Genomic DNA, 20,459 nt, shown 5'->3' on the forward strand with positions numbered 1-20,459 from the left:
AGAATGTCAATTTGTACAGGATTTTCTACAGAACACCAGTTGGGAAATGTGATGTGTCTGCTTAGCGAAGCGCATTGTGTCATGTAGACAGAAAAATTTCGGCAAAAGATTTTTTGCTATAGGAGATAGTGTTATTTTTTGAAATGAAACCTTGCGCAACTACCATATTTATTGAAGCACAAGGAATGCGGAGCAAAGGAAGACCAGGTGGGGTAATATGCCTAGTCACTTATTCTATTGACAGTTTATAGTGTAAAATTTAGCGTCCCACATGTGCTCTATGTACTATTCTCCCCCTCTCCCCACTCACTTTTGAAAAGGCTTCGAGAACAAGTTGTTCGTTGTCTCCATTGTACAGAACGTGAAGTAAATTTTACACTTTTTAGTAAAGTTTAAAGCTTTTGAAGAAAACATGCTGTTAGTTTTAACGTCATAGTTTTAGCAGTAAAGTAAAATTATTAGCGAATATCATCTAGGGAAACGCACAATGGGTTTTCTGTGGGAAAATGCAATTGTTCAAGTCACAAAACAAGTTAGAAACGAATAAATTTGATCCAAATTTTACTTTGCGACGTTGAAAAAGCAACATATTGAAACAAGAGACTCTCGAAAATAATCATTTCATCAGAAAAGGCTTATTAAAATTTTATAAAAACCTATGTACTGTTGGTTTTATATTCCGCGTTCAAATTATATTTAATGCATGCATAGATAGTTCTCGCTTTCAAAAAGTTTTGATAAATGCAATAGGTTATTATATCAATGCAATCACATTATCACAGGACTATAAAATTTATGTTGTCAAACAATAGATGTGTGAAAGGAACTGGCTGTTAGTCAAATGAAAATTTTTGACTTGAAAGTAATTGACAAGTATGTGGGGGACTACAAAGCTGCACTACGTTCTGGAATGTTAAATTTTTTCACTAGAGGAGCCATAATGTCTTCAATGGAATGTAAGTTTATATTTTGCGAGTGGCAACCGACTGTAACTTGTTTGTTTTTGTCACTTTATTTTTGCGAAGTGATTTATGAGTAGGCTATTATAATTCTTCTCTCTGAAGTATTGTCTATTAAGAACTGCAATGAAAAATCGGGTACACAATTAGTGAATATTTTACATGTTGTAAAATCATTTTGTTTCGCAAATGCAAGCAACATTGCAGTGTTTTGCTATTAAGTCAATAGTTTATTCATTGAAGACCATACATAAAACTATCGCTTAGAGCAATGTCTGTAATACTTTCTTCAAACTATTCGTCTGCACAAAATGGTACATCGACGTATTCGTTTGGGCTAAAAATTCCTTATTACTTTTATTTTGATTATTTTAATGTCAATCCTACTTTTTTGTTAACATGTGTAGCTAAGTAATTTATTCAATTGTGATCTCTTCATTAAAATGCCACTGCTCACTTACGACCCAAAAAAATGGTACCACGATAGCTTCGATTACTCCTTTTTTTACTGCAATAACTGATGCACCGTCAGATATCCCCGTTCGACACACAACTACATCCCCTGAACCAATTACAACTCATCCTCTTCTCTTTTTCCTCCTCCTCTCACTCTTACCACCCCTCCCTCTCCTCCTTATACTATACCTCTCCCGATCTTGATCTTTCTACTTCCCTCCATCCCCTTTTACAATCTCTTTCCCTCCCTCTCTCGTCCATGCCATATATGTTAGCAAAAACACAAATACTATGCCCTTGTTCTGCCAACTTTGCTATTCTCTTTTGTCCTTAAGTAAGAGGTGGTCCATTATGTGAAGTAAGAAACTCTGTAGAGTTAGTATATTTATCATCGAGAGATATCAAAAAATATCGACCAAGTCTTCTTTAAGTAACCTACAGGAAAATTAAAAAAAATTAAACGAGACTTATCTGAAGTCAAAGTTTCATTGTAATTCTATGAGTTATTGAACAAGCAAACTAAGCAGTCATGTGAGATATGCACACGCGGATGGAGTGTTCAGTCTTCAAAGTAGCGTGAGATTTCAAGTGTAAAGTACTTATGGGTGGAATAGTAGGCTAAATTGTAAATTTTTCAGAAAATCGGGTGGGCGACTCCTTAGTTTCCTTGTGCAATAACTCATAGAATTACAATCAAACTTTCACTTAAGATAAGTCTCGGTTAATTTCTCAATTCTATTTCGTCATTGCACCACGTGACTAAGGAATTATGTAAAATATTCAAAGCATTGAAATCTCAATTCTACACAAGCAAATGTGCCACAAAATGTTTATTTCAGTAAAAAATCAGAATATAATAGGGAACGAAGTTCATTTCAAGCATTGTGCAGCAAAGCTGTCTGAAGCAAAGCTTGACAAAAATTTGTGTCTGTTGCAAGTGGCTTGTTATAAAATATACTAAAAGTTTTGTCATTAGTCCAGCCAACTGCTTGTAAAATAGTCCCAAGATCCACATTTGATCTTTTAGCCGCTGAGGAAGGTGCAACTCTTGTACTGTGCCCAGTAAAGTTCTGGATACCAGCTTTCCTCAGAACCTCTTTAAGCCCACAAGATATGGTATCCGTAGTCACCCCTTTATGTGGATTTTAATAACTGATCAACAGTTGTTCACATCTGCCTCTAAGGACATGAGCTCTTTTGTATTCTGTAAAGTTTCACACCTTTGTGCAGATGTAAGCGCAAAAAGCATGGTGAATTTTAAAGTCAGATTTTTCAGGGTTAGTCCTTTAACTGGGTACAAAGTCTGTAAAAAATCAAGAACCATCTTGACATCCCAGATTTCACGGTATTTGGGGAGCATTGCTCTGATTTCCTAAACCCCTTCATAAATCAAGACACGGAAAAGTGACTCCCAAAAGTTGCATTGTTTGGCCACTCCAAAATAGATGACAAAGCGCTTCTTGCAGTATGAATTCCACTTATGACTCCGTGATTTTCCTAGTTTTGGCGCAAATCCTCGGTTCTTGAGGCTCGTCCTGATAAGTGACACATTAGATAGTGTCAGTTTTTGATAGAGATGATGTATCTCGTAAGACTTGTTGGGTAGATATAATGTCAACCTGTGTGGAGGCCCAACAGTATCACGATTATTTTAGCTTTAATTTGCATTGCAAATTTCATTGTAGTATTGCTTTTATCTTAAAGATCACATTATTCTCAATGTTAATTTCAACTTAATTTTATTTAATCGTACAAAACCAAATACAAAACGAGTTCTAGTTTGCTTCCTACTTGAAGATTGACTTTAATTTATAATTGCATTCTGATTTCACATTACGTTTGATTTCGAAATTTTTATTTTGTATCTCTGTTACGGACAAGAACAAATATTGAAACTTTACATGGCCCATTGACATCAATATCATAAAACCATCCCATAGTCTTTTGCACAGGACCAATGTAATGAATATCACAATTAATTAATGACATACTTGTATTAGTTGAAGATTATATTCACACAAGTATGACAAGCGCTTGATTTGCCTTTTTTGCGACGAGTTCAATGGCATTATGAAGCGTCGTGGAAATCCTAAGCATAAAACGACATGGGACGACTTAGAACGACGAGTCGCTCTGAAACGATCTTTGGGAGAAAAAAATACGAAGCAATCATCTGGAAATGCTCCGAGCGACATCTTGGTACAACGCATGTCTTCAACACCTTCGGGATGACAAAAAAATGTGAATCACTTGATACAAGAGACTTTTTCCGTTTGACGAGTATGATGAACTTTCATTAGTCTGATGATATCTTTGGAATAAAGACGAAATATTACACCATCTTTTGTTTCAAACTCTTGTATTATCTTGAATATCAAGAAAACGAGATGTCCGTTTTCAGAATTTGTTTTATTTTGTATTATGAACTTTCTATAGAGAATTTCAAGGATGCATGTGAACAATTTTACAAAGCCCCACGAGGTTCGTGCGACATTTTTGCATCGGAAAGAGGACGATCGTGCACTGAAAATGAACAAATTAGAGCAAAGAAAGTTTTCTTTGTGCAGTTTTTACAGCCAATAGACGCATTGCAACTCAACCAGTGGCTAAGTTGCTCTGAAGATGTTGGTCTCCATAAAACTACGTAGTTCCTCATTGCTCAAATTTAAAAAATTTCTGTTGACAGTGAGAAAAAGCTGATACCGCCACCTTCTTAGAGTTCTCTCACAGATGCCAAGGCATCATGCAATGTCTATCTAACTGAGACCAACATCGTCATGCAGGACCTTCGCTGTGATTGGCTTGCAATGCACTGTAAATTATGTCGTCCAATCTTTTCTAAGAGCTGAAACAAATACTTATTGGTAGTAATGAAAGTTAGAGAAAAGGGAGCAATTGCATCAAAGCATTTTCTCTCAAGTAGAAAGTCTCCATTAAGCATGGAACATATACAACACCCTTGCAATAATCTCTCTATGCTGTACATAAGGTACTTCATCAACACATGGCTTTGTATTCTCGTAGCCTATTGTGTTGTAATATATATTGCAGGTGGGAGAACTGCTGGCGGATCTCCGGAAAAAATCAAGCAAATAGCCCATGCCCGTCCTGCAATATAAGATTCATGGGTACTCAATTTACTTGCATTATGTGTCAACACATATGAGCCCTACATTGCTGTGCTGGGTAATTTCATGTCAAATCATCATATTTTTTGGCAAAATATAACCTAAAATATTCGATTTTGCTCATTTTTACACAAATGATAGATATATGTACAACATGAACACATGCAAAGTTTGAGGTCAATATTTTAAACGGTGGTTGAGTTATGGCTGTTTAAAAAAATACGAATTTTTGAACCTCTTATTCATTCAATATCACTTCCGGTTAAAGGCCAGCTTCAAAATGAGTTAAAAAAGTGTATAGTCGTGTGATTGTTCCATTACTTTGCAAAATTAACAATTATATGTTAGACTATAAACGTATAATATTACAATTCAAGTTGTAAAATAATATGCCTAGATTTTTGACTATCAATTTTGACTTTCGGTTATAACACAATTTAAATGTCGTAAGTTTGGGTCCAAATTTTCGGTGCGTGAGATAAACTTGAGCTCCAATCAATTTTGACTTCCGGTTATAACACAATTTAAATGTCGTACGTTTGCGTCCAAATTTTCGGTGCGTGAGATAAACTTGAGCTCCAATCAATTTTGACTTCCGGTTATAACACAATATAAATGTCGTAAGTTTGGGTCCAAATTTTCGGTGCGTGAGATAAACTTGAGCTCTTTTTATTCATGTGATTGTTCAAATTTTACTCTTCGCAAATGTAATATACTTTTGCTTCATTGGCTACTCAGTAAAACATAAAAATTCGATACTCAGTAAACCAGATCCCAATGTCAAAGTTAAAGGTATAAACGATGTACGAGCAATTTTCTCTGAAGAGTTTTGCATCGGCGAAGGAAGCGGTGGAACCAGTGTTTTTCTTGGACTGGGAAAGGATGGTTACGGTAAGGCAGTGAAACGAATTCTTCGAGATAACTGCCGCAATCTTGAGCAAGAAACAACAGTTTTAAATGAAATCAACAAAAAGAACTCAAAGTATGTTCTAAAATATCACAAAATAAATCACGAGAGTAGAACTGATTTTGTCTATTGGATACTTGATCTATGTGAAGAATCACTGCAGGATTTTGTGAAGTCCAGATCAAATAGTTTGACAACACTACAAAAATCCCTTCCCGAAATTCTCCGACAAATTTTAAAAGGATTAGATGATCTTCATAGAAAAGCAAATGCTATTCTTCGTCGCGATTTAAAGCCTGATAATGTTCTTCGAGACGCCGAAGGATATTTTCTGATAGCTGACTTCGGTATTAGTCGAATATTGAAGAATGGTTGTAAGACTTATATAAGCAATGTTAGTAAGGGAACTAAATATTGGATTGCTCCTGAATCTTACGTTGTAGATAAAGAGTCACTGAGCCATCGAGATTTAACGTAGGTTCTGTTTCTGATAAGCTCTTTTTGCATAGAACATGCATAGTGATATGAATAAGTACGCTTTTTTGGGTAAAATAATTGTTAATATCCTATTTACGCTGTTACGTTTTTTTATCGAATTTAGAATGCAGGAATGGTGGCTTATTTCGTTGCAACAAAAGCGAAACATCCATTTGGAAACCCTCAATATACACTGAAAAACTTGTTTCATGGAAAACCTGTTGGCTTGAACAAAATTAAGGATGTTAAACTTAAGGATCTTCTTTCATGGATGCTACAACATATACACAATGAATGGAAGCCAAGGGAAACTCTCTTGCACAAACGGTGTGTACTTAATTGTTTCCTTAATTTAAAAATTAATATAAATAGAAGTAAGTAAATTGAAGATGTTCTATAAGTATGTTCAATAAATGTGTCAAAAGATACGGTCTCCATAGCGTTATTCAGTCAGGTGCTGAAAAGCCAAGAGGACTTTTCCAACACTATTTTTGAGAATTGTTTTGGGAAGCATTTTAGAATGTAGCTAATTTTCTTATGTGAAATTGTTAATTATCTTGTTTATGGGAATGGCATGCAAATGCAACGCCTTCAAAAATGTGTCTGTGTTTTGTTTTCGAGCATCTAGTGAAAGTGTTGATTTTATATTGTATTTTTTAGATTCCAATGGGTTATACAGACTGCGCTCAGGCCATGCTTTATGCCATTGACAACAATTTGAAGATTGATGTCTTTATTGTTTACACAGACTCTGAAACATATTTTGGCAATGTTCATCTAAGGGAGGCTCTCGAACAATACCGTCTGCATCAAGGGATTCATGATGCCAAACTCATTGTAGTTGCCATGACATCAAATGGTTTCACTATTGCTGACCCAGATGATCCTGGAATGCTTGATATAGCTGGCTTGGACTCTGCTGCACCACAAGTGATGAGAGAGTTTATCTTGAGGAATATTTAGAAACTTTTTCAACACCGTCACATCTTCTCCACAAAATTTCATCAGTAGCTTCCACGTGACAGTACTTAAGCACATTTTTTGTGATTTAACAGTCAGGTGCACAATTTTCAGTTGCACTCGGTTGCTCTTCAATAATTTTTAAAAGTTATTCTACTTTGACACTAAAAATATAAAAAAATGTTTGTTAGGTTTTGTGATGTTGACATATACCTTCTTTAGTATATATTGACTTACACCAACAAATAGAGATATTACAGGTAACTGTTATGATCACATTTAATGTTCAACGTCAATGTCTATGGTCTTCGATCTATCGTACAATGATTAAACTATTTCTATTTATACAAGATATTACGTGTGGATATATTTGTTTCTTTACTAAATATGGTTAATTTACAATAACAGAAAACTATTGGAACTATAAAAATGTTATCATGATTACACATATAACTATCTCTTAATAATGCCTCTTACACAATTTTTTTATTCTTCCTATTGATTATTTTGTTTATTTAGAGTGTTTTAGTAAAAAATTATTTAGTCGGGCACACACTGCCAGAAAAATTAAAGTATTGCGTAAAATTAAAAATTGTTTTCGCTAGGGCTTTAGAAATTGTGTAAGGATTTGATAATGCTAAAAACAAAATTGTTCACTTCTTCCATTTTTTTTAATGTATAAAAACAGGCGGAACTGATGTATCAGGTCCTATAATCTTCTACTATCTACATGCATGTCTTGGCAAATAAACACAGGTTTATCTCAGTGTAAACGCTGCAGTGTTGACCCAACAATTCCAGGTTGTGTTGGTGTTTGTTACTCATTTTGGCTTCTTTTTCAGTGAAACACATATATTGTTAATAAAATAGTTTTACATTAGTATCATCGACAAAATTTTTTAGTCATTCATTGTCAAATATGAGGGGCAAAGACTGTGGTTAATGACAAGCACCACTATTTTACTTGTTCTTCCACTTGAATTTCTCAAAAAGTAATGTTTTGTTTTGGCATTTTTGACAATTAAAAAACCCTATAGTAACCGGCTGACATCAGAGAAACCGGTATATAGTTCAAGTGGGTGTTATTTGCATTCCTTATATATTGTTCGCTTTACTCATACAGACATACAGTACTCTGTTGTTAGGTTTAGTCGAACGGTGAAAGCAAATGAATTTATCTTGCTTTTGAATATTGTACGAAATACAAATATTATTAGTGGCAATTTTCAAATCTGGTGAAATATGATACCTGTCAAACTATAAATAGACAGGAAATAGAACATACTTGCGATCTCTTGCAATGTGCAAAGCGTTTACTTTCAAACATTGTTTGCAATGAGCACAAACTCTTTGGAATTATAGACGTTTCAAGTTGTGATAATAAAAAAAGAAAAAATAAGCAGCACGGCCCGTTGGGTGAAAATACAAAGGTCTAATGTCGTCTTTACATTAATAATTATATTAGGTACTAAGGTTAGTGCAATACAATTAGGTGTCTATGTATGTAATCTAAAACATGTCATAAACGTGTTGATTTATCAGTTATTTGAACGACAAATCTTGAACAAGGTTGACGTAAATAATATTCACTATACAAAATCTTGTTTTAACTAAGCGCATTAAATCTACTACATTTACAAGTCGTGCTCTTGACAGACTACCAACATGTACGCCCACGTACCTATTTTTTCCATATAGAACATGCATTATGATCTTCCGCATTTTAGTCTCAAATATTGCCGAAACCTTTTCTTGATAGCCAGAGGAAAGGCTTTGGAATACCATGTGATTATCTTTGATCAAAAATTGACACTTGACAAAGAATGACGCCTAGCAGTCAAGCAAATTTAATTAAACTGCGAAACGCTCTCACAATGTCAATCTCACTTGAGCAGTTAAGTGAAACAGCAATACGAATTGTCGTTGCACAATAAGTAAATCAGTTTTATTTTTTAAAACTTATGAAAGAACGATTTTTAACATAATTTATTTTGTATTCAACTATTGTTCAAAACTAGTACAGCTATGGAAATTTCCCTTGTGGGAAGGTCTTTCTTCCTTTGGAAATAAATGGATTACCATAAGCCCATTTAAGCCGATGACATATCTTACCATAACTGATATCTGTTTGTAGTTCCTTGGTTTTCAAGCTGTTGTCGCTGAGAAACCAAGTTGTTCAATTTGCCTCGAAAGACTTTGTTTCACTTTGAAATGATTAAAATAATGTGTAATAAACTAAAGTTCGTGTCCGAGTTGAGATGATACATAAAATTACGAGTCGTTATTACTTCATTGCATTTTGTTTCACCTTTTTGCCTCACAAGATATAAATACATTGATTTAAAAACATTGATAAGGCGTTTTGAAATCGAGGCTTTTGTCAAGTGTGATTCATTAAATTACTAAAGAATCACCCGTTTTCCAAACAAAGACTCAAAGTTATTTCTTTTGGTTTTCTACAGGACACCTGTAGAAAATGCCAGACTTCGCTCGGAAGTCTTTGGCAAGTTTATTCTAGTGACATTTTGATCAGAAAACATTGCAAATTGCAACATTTATCGGTGAAAATGCTCACTCCGTTCTAATACAGAATAATGAGCCATATTTATGTACTAACAATGGTTCAAAACGTACAAAAAAGACAATATATAGTTGTTATGTCTTATTATCGTTCGTTGCCTTAATTCTACAGTATGTGCATAGCGAAGATTTTAAGCCTTAGAAGAAAACCCACCGTTAGTTTTAACGCTCTTAATCTATAATATCTCAACAACATTCTTACAAAAACTTAAAAATATTATGAAAGTATATTTTTGTCGGTTTTATGTCCAGTGTTTACATTATCTTTCATAAGAAGCCATACAGTTTTGATAGACGCACGTTAACTTTTATACTAATATAACAGGTTAATCAAAATAAGAATAGCACTATTATCAAATTGTGCTAACTGTCATCACACAATAGCCGTGATTGAAAGTAACTCGCTGCTCGTAATTAAAAATTAATATTTTGAGGTTTAATTGGCCATGCGCGTTATCGAAAGCGAAGAACAAACTTACGAAGTGTTGAATATTATCATTACTGCACGCACAATGTCCTGAAAAGGATACAAGATTATGTTATTTTCAAGTCATGAATCTTGTGGCGATCGCCTTCTCTTTGTTTGTTTTCGTTGCTTTATTTTGCAAAGGGAAAATATCGGCTAAAGAGTCAAGTGTTTTAGATCTTCACTCTGACAAATCGTATTCCCGGGAGTGTAATAAACTACTTTCAGGTACCCAATTTGTCAATATCTTGTATTTAATAAAATTCTAATACACGAATTTAAATAGAAATAAGATCATTATATTTATACGTAGCTGTCTTTTGCTATCGAGTCAATAGTTTTATATAAGTATAGATGATCATTCTCGTAACAGATTAGTTTTTCATTTGAATTTACACAATTACAGACATTGCTCGATGACTTATATGTCTGTAACATTTTCTCCACACTGTACGCCATCACAAAATGGCCGATCCATGTGTTGGGGTGGGCTATATGATTACCTATTGCCAGATTCGGTGTATTTTAGGGAGTATTTCAATTTATATGTGTAATTTTTTTGATAACAATCCCGCAAATATTTATCTTGTAATTTGGACAGGACAAATATTGATAATGGAGTTGGATGTTTTATTAATGTTTATTATTGTGGTATTTCTCTTTTGTCGGACACACAACTGAATATATGAATAAACACACTTGTCCCCACTCCCTTCTCCAAATGACGTAGGAATAAACACACGTTCATTTGCTCTTCCCTACTCCTAATTAAAGCTCTAATGACGGCCTTGACGATTTCAACTACATTGTTATTGTTTTGTCGTGTTTTTAGACGAACAAAAAGATGGCGCATCTTCAGGTAGGTTTTGATCGATTAATTCAAACAGATGTATTATGTATGTAGAAATATGAAATTTCTCTTCGAATAAACATGTTTCGAAATTTTGTTCTAAATTTCTGCTTTTGTTATGATGGATGCATGTTATGACACGTTAATAAACCGTCCTATTATGCTTCTATACTTTTGCGATAGTTTCTAGACAATAGCTACTATGTTGCTCTCAAAAGGAAACCCGGCCCTTATTGCAGTTTCAAAAATAAAGTGAAACACGATTGAAAACATGCGTGAAAACCTTTTTCAGTCGACAATCACGAATGGCGTAAAGCCTGGTTTCCATTAAGTCGCTTGAGCCTTTCGAGTCGTTCCGAGTTGTTTCGTTGTTTTGCAAAAGGACTGGGACGACTTAAACTATAAACTCCTGATGTATTACTATTAGCTCTGCCGACAGACTGCTTAATTAATTTTTTTGCAAAACATTTAAAAATATCAGCTGCTGTTTATCAAAGACAAAGTATTTTGGATAGTAATTGGCTTCTTCAAATCATTTTGCGCCATAAAAAGGTCGCTTGCATTTCTCAAGTGTCGTTGCGGTCGTCCGGATAAAGGAAAGTTCTATCCAAGCGACCCTGGTCGTTTTAGTCGTGTGAGTCATTTGAGGTCATCCCGGTCATCTTTGAAATGTTCTCATACAGTCGCACGGATCATCTCTGAAATTTTGGCACGACTGAAACGACTCAGACGACTATATGAGAACCAGGTTTAACAAGCATTGACGAGTTTGAGATCCATTTTTCAAAACAAGCTTAAGAAGACAATCAGCTTGGAAATAATATATGATTGAAAACTTGCTCAGCGCATCTACAAGCACCAAATTCAGAGCTCACTCCGTCACAAATTAATTGGGAATATATTTGAGCATGCGTAGTAGTCAGCTCCACCAACTTTACGAGTTCATGGTCATGGCAACACCAACTGGATGTACTAGTACCAACTATGGAGTAATTAGCTCCATCAGCTACAAATTTTCAGATAAACCATCTGCGCATTCGCAGTCGGGTTGAGCATGCGCAGTCTGCTTGAGCTTGCACAGTCGACTTGACCAACTGCCAAGACCATGGTCATGGCTACGACCAACTGCATCTACTAGCACCGATTTTATAAATAAATGTAAATAAGAGTTATATTAGCAAGAGACAAGATTTAAAAGCAATGTTTCGACTTCATTTATAAAGTTGAAATATTGCTTTTTCATCTTGTCGCTTGATAATGCAAATCGAATCTTGAGTTTGTAACAAGTTATTTGACATCAGTAATTCTGTTTGAATTGATAGGGAACTTGTGCAAAGCGTCTTGCCTTTCATCATCATTATTGAATGAGTTCTAAATTTGTGTGTTTTCATTTAAAGCACATTTATCTATGCCGACCTCCTTATAAATGCGGAATATTTTAGGCATTTCTCGTTTACTTTCGTTTATTTAATTCACTTTTCCAATTCTCCACCCGTTGTTCATTTCGACTGCCCTTCAACAGACAGCTCGTATGTACGTGTATTATTGAGTGAAAGATGGATATTATATTCGAAGTATGTGTGATTTTATATACTTCGAATTGAGATATATATCATACCTTATGTTTAAAAAAACTACTAAAACATGTTAAGAATAGTGTTTTTTCTTTCAGAATTTCCTCACATCACTCTTCGGCGGGTTGTGTAAATTTGAAATTATATCATAAATGCCCATTGTTTTCTTTGAGATGCTTTCTTTCACTATAAATTGAACCGTTTTTCCTTCCGGTGTAGGTTCTGCTGAGGCATTTGGATCACACGGGATAAATTTTGAAATATGGTTCCACTTAGATGGATATTCAGTGAAATCCCTCAAAAACAGCGCGAGGTTTCCGTACACTCCCGACGTTCGAGTTTTAGCTCACAATTTTCGTGAGCCGAGAGACTTGGGAGAGAGTTATGGGTCACGAATGTACGCATGGTTTGCGCCACCGGTGACTGGGAACTACCAGTTTCTTGTTTGTATGTATGGGTTCGTTTGCATTCCCTTATGTCATTTTGATTCCTCGGTTTCGAAACGATGAGTTAGGTTCTTTTTCCTAATACGGATGTGACGTGACATGGATTTTGAGGTCTAATCACATTTTTTGCGGTGTAACATTATATAAACGAGGCTGTGACGAAAACCTCATGCCCAACAAATCAAATTTTTTGTTGTATAACATATAAACGGGGCTGTGATGAAAACCTCATGTCCAACCAATCACATTTTTTTTTTATAGTATTCAAGTGTAACTGTGACGTGGACTTCATGTCTGACAAATCGCATTTCTTGTTGTAACCACTCCCGTTAAACGCTAAGATTTCCAACGAAATCCCTTAGTATGTTTTCTTAAAGTCTTTGTAGAGACTGGAAAGTCTTGCATTTCATAATTTGGAAAAGCTTGTTTTTCTAGCTGGAAATTTGTCAAACCTTGTCGTAGCACTGTCTTTGTCTTTGAAGATCTCATCTGTTCGTGATGTCATCTGTGATGTCATCCTTGTTCGTGATGTCATCTGTGATGTCATCCTCGTTCGTGATGACATCTGTTTTCAATGTTTTCACGAATAGAAAAACTTTTCAGCTCATTTGTCTACTCGAGCTTTCATGAATCGTTCAAGAGAAAAATCGTTCCTACATGTCTCTGAACTACGCACTGAGTACCTACATATCTAAAACTTACACTCTCTGATCCCGTAAGTTTTACAGCTAATGTTGAAATTGTTTATATTTAGCCAGCAATCATGAAGGTCAGTTATTCGTAAGCATAGACGACAAACCGGAAAACATGCGTCTCGTTGCCTTTGTTGCGAATCCACATGCCACCCGCGATATGGAATTTAACAGGTATGCGCATGTGCAAAACTAAAAGTGTTTATGAAGTGAAATTTCGCACTGGAAGTGCAAAAAATCGTCACTTTTGACGTCCATAAAATTGGTCTAAGAAATCAATTTTAATTCTTTTTTGCACAAACATTTTGAGAGGGCAAATATAACCCAAAAAATATGGTACGAATATTTCACTTCATTGACATTTGAAGATCGTTGCTTACTGATGTGGTATTTTTGAAACTCGTTTTGCACTAAAGTAGAAATCTTTTCATTTGCTAGCTTTTGCTTCTGGGACAGTTAAGTAAGGACATCCATTCTGTTTTCTGTTGTCAAGAAGAAAAAATTGAGAACCACCATCCTGTACCTTGGGGTTATTCTACTTTCGTTAAACCAGCCTGCCTCTACCTGCCTCAGCCTGCTCTGACTGATAAAAGTTATGAATGATCATTGAGTTTTTCTTCGATCATGCGCAAATGCATTTATTATAGTAGACAAGAAAAGCATTGCATTTTATGGTCTCAGTCTTTTTCTCGCTCAATACTTTCTTTTGTCAAGAATTTTACGAAAAATAAGAATGAATTTGAATCAATCTTGCTTGAAACGGTAAAATGACATGGGAATCCATCTTTGATGCATTTGCCTGCCATCAACAATGGCATCACGAAAGGTAAAGCAGATGGGGTGCAATTTTGAATCCATCACAACAGACTGAGTGAATTGCCAGAAAAGAACGCCTTTCCATTGATAGAATAAGGAATTCAAAAAGCAGTCAATATCTTGGCTTTCGTTTTTTGTTGACCACACATCGTTTTCCCGATGTAGAAATTAAGATGAAATGTGCAAGAATTTGATCTGATGTGTCATTTTAGACTTCATTTATTACATCATTTTACACGTTATTTATTGCTTCATTCTATTCTTGATTTATTACTTCATTTTATACGTGATTTATTACATCATTTTACACGTTATTTATTGCTTCATTCTATTCTTGATTTATTACCTAATTTTATGCGTGATTTATTACATCATTTTACACGTTATTTATTGCTTCATTCTATACGTGATTTATTACGTCATTTTATACGTGATTTATTACATCATTTTACACGTTATTTATTGCTTCATTCTATCCTTGATTTATTACTTCATTTTATACGTGATTTATTACATCATTTTACACGTTATTTATTGCTTCATTTTATACGTGATTTATTTCGTCATTTTATAAGTGATTTATTACATCTTTTTACAGATTGGCCACTCAGAAGTCGGCGGTTATCCCCTTGCTTAAAGGCACCTATTATTACGTCGAAGCGCTACATAAAGAACTATTTGGAATAGATAATTTTGCAGTCGGTGTAATTTTCCCAAATGGAACTGCCAACACGCCAATTTCCGACCGTTATTGCTACCATTACTACAGATCGGAGTCTTACTGCGGTACGTCAATATTCAAATGTTGTAAAGGCACGTTTTTCACGAAATTTTGCACGGAGCGTATAATTTTCCAGGTTGCGCATGCGCAAAGTAAGGCAAGAGGTACGATCAAACTATCCAGCGGGAAAAGTCGAATGTTTATTCAAGTTGAAATTTTTCAACTTTGTGTATTTAGACCGGTGGCAATGTATTGTTTTTACAAAAAAAAACTTACACAGTGTGAACAAACTGTTTCGTTTGTGCTGGAGAAGTAACTTGATAGGAGTTTGTCACCTTCAGTGTAACAATGTAACAAACGCTCCTCCATAACTGATTTTCTGCTTTCAATTCGTGTGCAGGCTCCGAGGCTACGAATCCCGAAAAGGCCGGAATCGAAGCTGCCGAAAAAGCAACCGATGATATAATAAAGAAAGCTGCATTGAGAGCAAAAGAAGAAGCCGAAAGAGAGGCGAAAAAGGCCGTGGAAGAGGCACTAAAAATTGAACCGCTGCCCCCGAGTGCCAACAAATCCAGGAACATGTCGAGATATCTCGAGGAAATGAACTTTCGAAAGGTTGTCCGCATTGCTATGGCAGAAAGTATGAAAGAATCGATAGAATTTTGGAAAGTTACAGGTTAGCCTTACGCATTGAACTAAAATACATGGAACGCTACCAGTAATACAAAACACGAATAATTTTTTGAAGCCGTGATTTTACACCCAGACACGTGAGATTACACCCCAGACACGCGTGTGTAGTCAATCAATTATTACTCCGCGAGAGAATCTCGAACCACTAAGCACGCGTGTCTGGGGTGAAATCTCGCGTGTCTGATGAAAGATTTGGCTTCGATTATTTGCTTCATATAGCTTTCCATTTATTTTAGCTCAATAGCCCTACTATACTCAGCTGTCTCTGGTCATGACTCGCATAAAGTTTACTGCACGACCAGGAAAATATTGTTATCGAAATGAGACTAAATTATATTTCTTTTTAAGGGTTCTCCGGTACCGTCAAAATATACTCCCTCGACTTTCCCGCCAAACAACTAAGATTTGAAAAAAATCTAGCGTGGTCTATTTTTAATGACGAACTCGTTTTGGGTCAGTGGGGTGACTGCTTTCTTCCTCATACTCCTGGCAATCTCCCTGGCTCGGGTGGGGTGAAGGGGGGTCAGACCGTGTCGCTTGAAGTGTACAACCAACCTGGTTACTACGTTATGCAGAAAAACTACAAATTTGTCATCGCTAAAAAGAGTGAAGCCACATTATTTAGTAAGTGAAAATATTTATCTTCAGTTTATGTAGATTGTAGCCAGTAAATACATCATCTAAGATTTGTGTTTTTCTCAAGTTTAGGGGTAATCTGGTCGTCAAACTTAGCTTCTTCATCATAAGTGATCTGGTGTTGACACTTAAGTCTTCATCAGTAGTGATCTGATGTTGAAACTTGAGTTCTTATATACTCCAGTCTAGTGTCTTCATCATAAGTGATCAGATTTTGAAACTTCAGTTCTTATATATTTGCCTTCTTTTATAGCAAAGGAAACGTCCTTTACTGAAAGGCACAGAGTCAGTGTACCTCGTACATCTTCTTTTCAACTCTACGAAGCCGAGCATTATGGATGGTTTGTGTGTGTAGGGGATAAATTAACCAAGCTCCGTTATAAAATGGAATTCCTGTACGACGACGAAAGCGAAAGCTTCAAAAGAAACTGTTCCTTTTTTATTATGCCCGCTTCAAATTGCACGTTGAAGCCGAAGTTCTACAGAAACTCCAGTATAATTGCTCCAAGTACGTACATATATTAATGTACGTACATTTTATGTCTTAGTTATCAAGGAAGCCACGAATATAATTTTCCTCGATGAAATTTTTCCTCAAAAATTTACGTTGCTTGGATTATATTCGATTCGCGCGAATAAGAAGAGCTGTCGTAGGGCCAGCTCATTTGAGCCGGGCTGGCCTGCTTTATAGGGCTAGCACGGCAATAGCGAGATCCCTCTCTTATTGTATTTGCATATAAATTCAAATTTGATTCATATGACAGGCGGGCTGGCTCGTTTTCTCGGATCTCTGCTGGCTAGCCCAGCACATTGGGCCTAACATCGTAACAGTGCGCATGCTCGTGAAATTCACTTTCATGCAAAATGGTGAGCAAGCGAATGCATAACTTTCGGTGGACTGTACTTGCTGGGCTAGCTCACCTCGTGCGAATAAAATAATAAAGTAGCCTGAATAGGGAGCCAGCCCGGTAAAGAGAGGCTTGCCCGCCTCATATGAACTGGCCCCATTCTGGCCCTTAGGATTTCCCCTTTAACTACAATAATTGTTTTGTATTTCTTTCCAGGTGAGAAATGTGTAATGTTGAAATTTGTGAAGTACAGTGTTTCCACTTCGCTGTTGATTAACTGCTCAAACCTTCCCATGAAGCCTTACCGTATGAGCGGGGCCGTGCTCCAGTTGAAGTTTGTTTTCCCGTCATCGGCTAAAGGTGCCACGATCGTTTGTGGAGCACACGATCCGGAATTTTCCTGGCGAGAATGTCATTTGAACTCTCATACAGCAATCGTAGCTGAAGCAAGTGAAAACTGTGAGGACTACGAAACTGTTCTGGTAACGTGTAGCGATAAAGGTACCTTTAGTCAGCATTTCAGTTAGCGCACACAATTGTTTTGTTCTCACAATTGTTTTCATTTAAATTCGTGCAAATGTCCGCAGTCAAAACTTAAGGCTGAAACACACTAGGCAGTCGCTTTAGTCGCGCGTCTAAAACTTCCGCTTTGCGTGGTTACTAAGCTAGTAGCGTAGTCGCGTCATGTTGAACTTTTGACTTTGGTCGCTTCAGTCGCTTTACACTGATTGGCCAATAGATACATTTTAACTTCCTAAATGCATATCATATTCCCTGTCATAAGCATCATACGGAATTTATAGATTATACCTTGGAAAACGAAGGCAATATATAGTGAATTCACACTGGAATCTTTCTGTTTTTCATGACTTATCAAATAGGGACAATAGGAGCTACAAACTGGAACCCTAAAGCACAACCTAAGTGCACAGAATAAGATTACCCACTCATATTGGCGTGTTTTAACTGGCTTGTTCTCTTTTCTCCACATAGTAGTCAGTACTGAGTAAATATTCATATATTAGTAGCTATAATAAAGGCCAAAATAAAAGGTTTAAGTGATATCTGTGTCTGTAACAAACTAAAATCACCGCCATGTTCAATAGACGCCACGGTAAAAGTCGCGATGGTCGCTGCATGTGTGTTCCTAGCGTTTAAGCGACTGACGCGTGCGCATCAATTCGTTTTGGACGCGCGACTGAAGCGACTGCCCAGTGTGTTTCAGCCTTTAGCATTCGACAAAAATCAATGAAAACAGATTTATGCACTAAATATGAATCATTAACCTTGTAGAGAGGGTCATTGGGAGCTCTTAACACCGTAATACCTGCAAGTACCCACGACAACCTCCTCCTTTATTGATATTCATTCTCCTAGTGTTCACTCATTTACTTAATATCTGGATGATAAAAGATGAAAAACTCGGGGGCGTCAAATATATTATTTTTTGAAAATCTTCGGGTTTTTTCTTTCTTTTTGTTCCATCTAAATTAAATAAGTCAAAGCTAAGTATTTTAGTTACTTACTGTTTCGTCATAAACATGCCCCCCCCCCATCGTGTGGAGCTAAGCATTTTAGTTACTTACTGTTTCGTCATAAACATGCCCCCATCGTGTGGTGCTAAGCATTTTAGTTACTTATGTCTTGTCATTTACATCCCCCATCGTGTGTAGCTAAACATTTTAGTTACTTACTGTCTCGTCATTAGTATGCGTCCCCCCACCGTGTGTATCTACGACCCAAACACCAAGTACCACGTTAGCTTCAACTACACCGACTGCACCCCCCGTACAGCACAACACAACCAAAAAACCGTCAGCTTCTCCCGAACGAGGCACAACTACCTCCTCGCCAACGACAGCTTCACCTATACGAAGACCAACTACCCCTCCCCCTCCTGTTCCTGTCATACATGTTTGCCCTGGCAACCCCGGGCCTCCTGGTCCACCAGGACAGAAAGGTCCTCCTGGTTACCCAGGTGCACCGGGGCCGCCTGGACCACCAGGAGTACCATGTATCCCTCTTCGAAATACTTCAAATCCTGTTACCACGACGAGTACACCGACTCCTAAAGATAACAGCAAGGATGGTCTTATCAAAAACCCAGATAATCCACAACAAGCAACAAATGTGATTGACGCTCGGTCTATCATCGCTACCATACCAGCTAAAGGCTCAAATTTTTCTTGCGTATTTCGTTTCCCTCCAGGTATGCCAGGCGTTCCCGGTCCACCAGGCCCAATGGGTACTACCGGCCATCCTGGTCCTCCCGGTCCACCTGGCCCTCCGGCAATATGTCCTCCACCTCCACCACCGAAACCAGGTGAGGCAAAAATGGCTGAATCTTCAAGCCTAAAGTTCTATATACATATATTTAGTGTTTAAATGTTGTAGCCAGAAGCTGTAAACTTTCAAGCATGCTTGTGATAATATTTCTTCATCTGTCATTAATTGAATATACTAACATACTCCCCCCGGTAAAACGGATAATAATTTTGCATTCATACATTAGCTACATTTAAACTATGTGCATGTTAAAACATTCAACATCAACGTGACCCATTGCAGTTGTATTGATGAAAGTTTATCGCAGCTATAATTTTCATGTCTACATATAAAATTTTGAAATGAGCTATAGTGCCTTCGAACTTCGAAATTGCTATATTTTTTACTCCATGTTGTCTCGATGCTTTTAAACTTCTAATTCATACAATCGTAAACTGGTATTTCAACGTTTTTTTTCTCCTTATTCAGAATGCCCCAAGTTTTGCCTTCCTCCTTGTCCAAGTGTTTGTCCCATCTACTGTTGCCCACCGTCTCCTCCTCCTTATCCGTTGTTTCAATACCCCAGCCCTGCCATCTACTCTTATCCTGCTCCTATGCATCCATCTACACCACCCCCTTATCCTTCGATACCCGAATACCACACTGGCAGACAGTGCGGATGCCACAACCAATGTGACGAGTATCAAATGAACTGCAAGAATGTATGCAGTTGTGAAGAAGTTGAAATTGTGAAGAAATCCAAAGTAATTCTTCCAGATGACTAGTTTTTAAATTTTTCGTAGAATTTATATGATAATTTGTAATGAGTTGGTTTGTTGAATTGTTGTACATATGAGTAATGTTTGCTTTAAGCGAAGTCATGAAAAATTTATTTGCTTTTCTGTTAACAACCTGCCCCAAAGGAACAAATCAAAAAATATAACTTGTCGATTTCTATGTAATGATGTTATGGCACTGATCGAAA

The 20,459-nt window shown here is 36.5% G+C and overlaps 1 protein-coding gene across 1 annotated transcript; it reads left to right on the forward strand.

Annotated features, from left to right (window-relative positions):
* Positions 1–9,950: 9,950 nt before the first annotated feature.
* On the forward strand, positions 9,951–20,436 carry LOC124439198. Its single transcript, XM_046989428.1, has 11 exons — positions 9,951–10,161; positions 10,766–10,792; positions 12,577–12,804; positions 13,558–13,669; positions 14,910–15,097; positions 15,433–15,708; positions 16,074–16,349; positions 16,615–16,869; positions 17,426–17,710; positions 18,918–19,532; positions 19,964–20,436. The coding sequence occupies exons 1-11, from the start codon at positions 10,020–10,022 to the stop codon at positions 20,257–20,259; spliced, it is 2,700 nt and encodes an 899-aa protein (XP_046845384.1). The 5' UTR covers positions 9,951–10,019; the 3' UTR covers positions 20,260–20,436.
* Positions 20,437–20,459: the final 23 nt, after the last annotated feature.

The sequence above is a fragment of the Xenia sp. Carnegie-2017 genome, unplaced genomic scaffold, assembly GCF_021976095.1.
Source record: "Xenia sp. Carnegie-2017 unplaced genomic scaffold, XeniaSp_v1 HiC_scaffold_19, whole genome shotgun sequence".
Classification (NCBI taxonomy): domain Eukaryota; kingdom Metazoa; phylum Cnidaria; class Anthozoa; order Malacalcyonacea; family Xeniidae; genus Xenia; species Xenia sp. Carnegie-2017.

What these genes read in the sequence shown, in the direction of transcription:
- LOC124439198 (XM_046989428.1), top strand. Translation starts at nt 10,020, where the DNA reads ATGAATCTTGTGGCGATCGCCTTCTCTTTGTTTGTTTTCGTTGCTTTA. An exon ending in CTCCAGTATAATTGCTCCAA is followed by an intron (nt 16,870 to 17,425) that starts GTACGTACATAT and finishes ATTTCTTTCCAG; the next exon opens with GTGAGAAATGTGTAATGTTG. An exon ending in GGTAACGTGTAGCGATAAAG is followed by an intron (nt 17,711 to 18,917) that starts GTACCTTTAGTC and finishes TCTCGTCATTAG; the next exon opens with TATGCGTCCCCCCACCGTGT.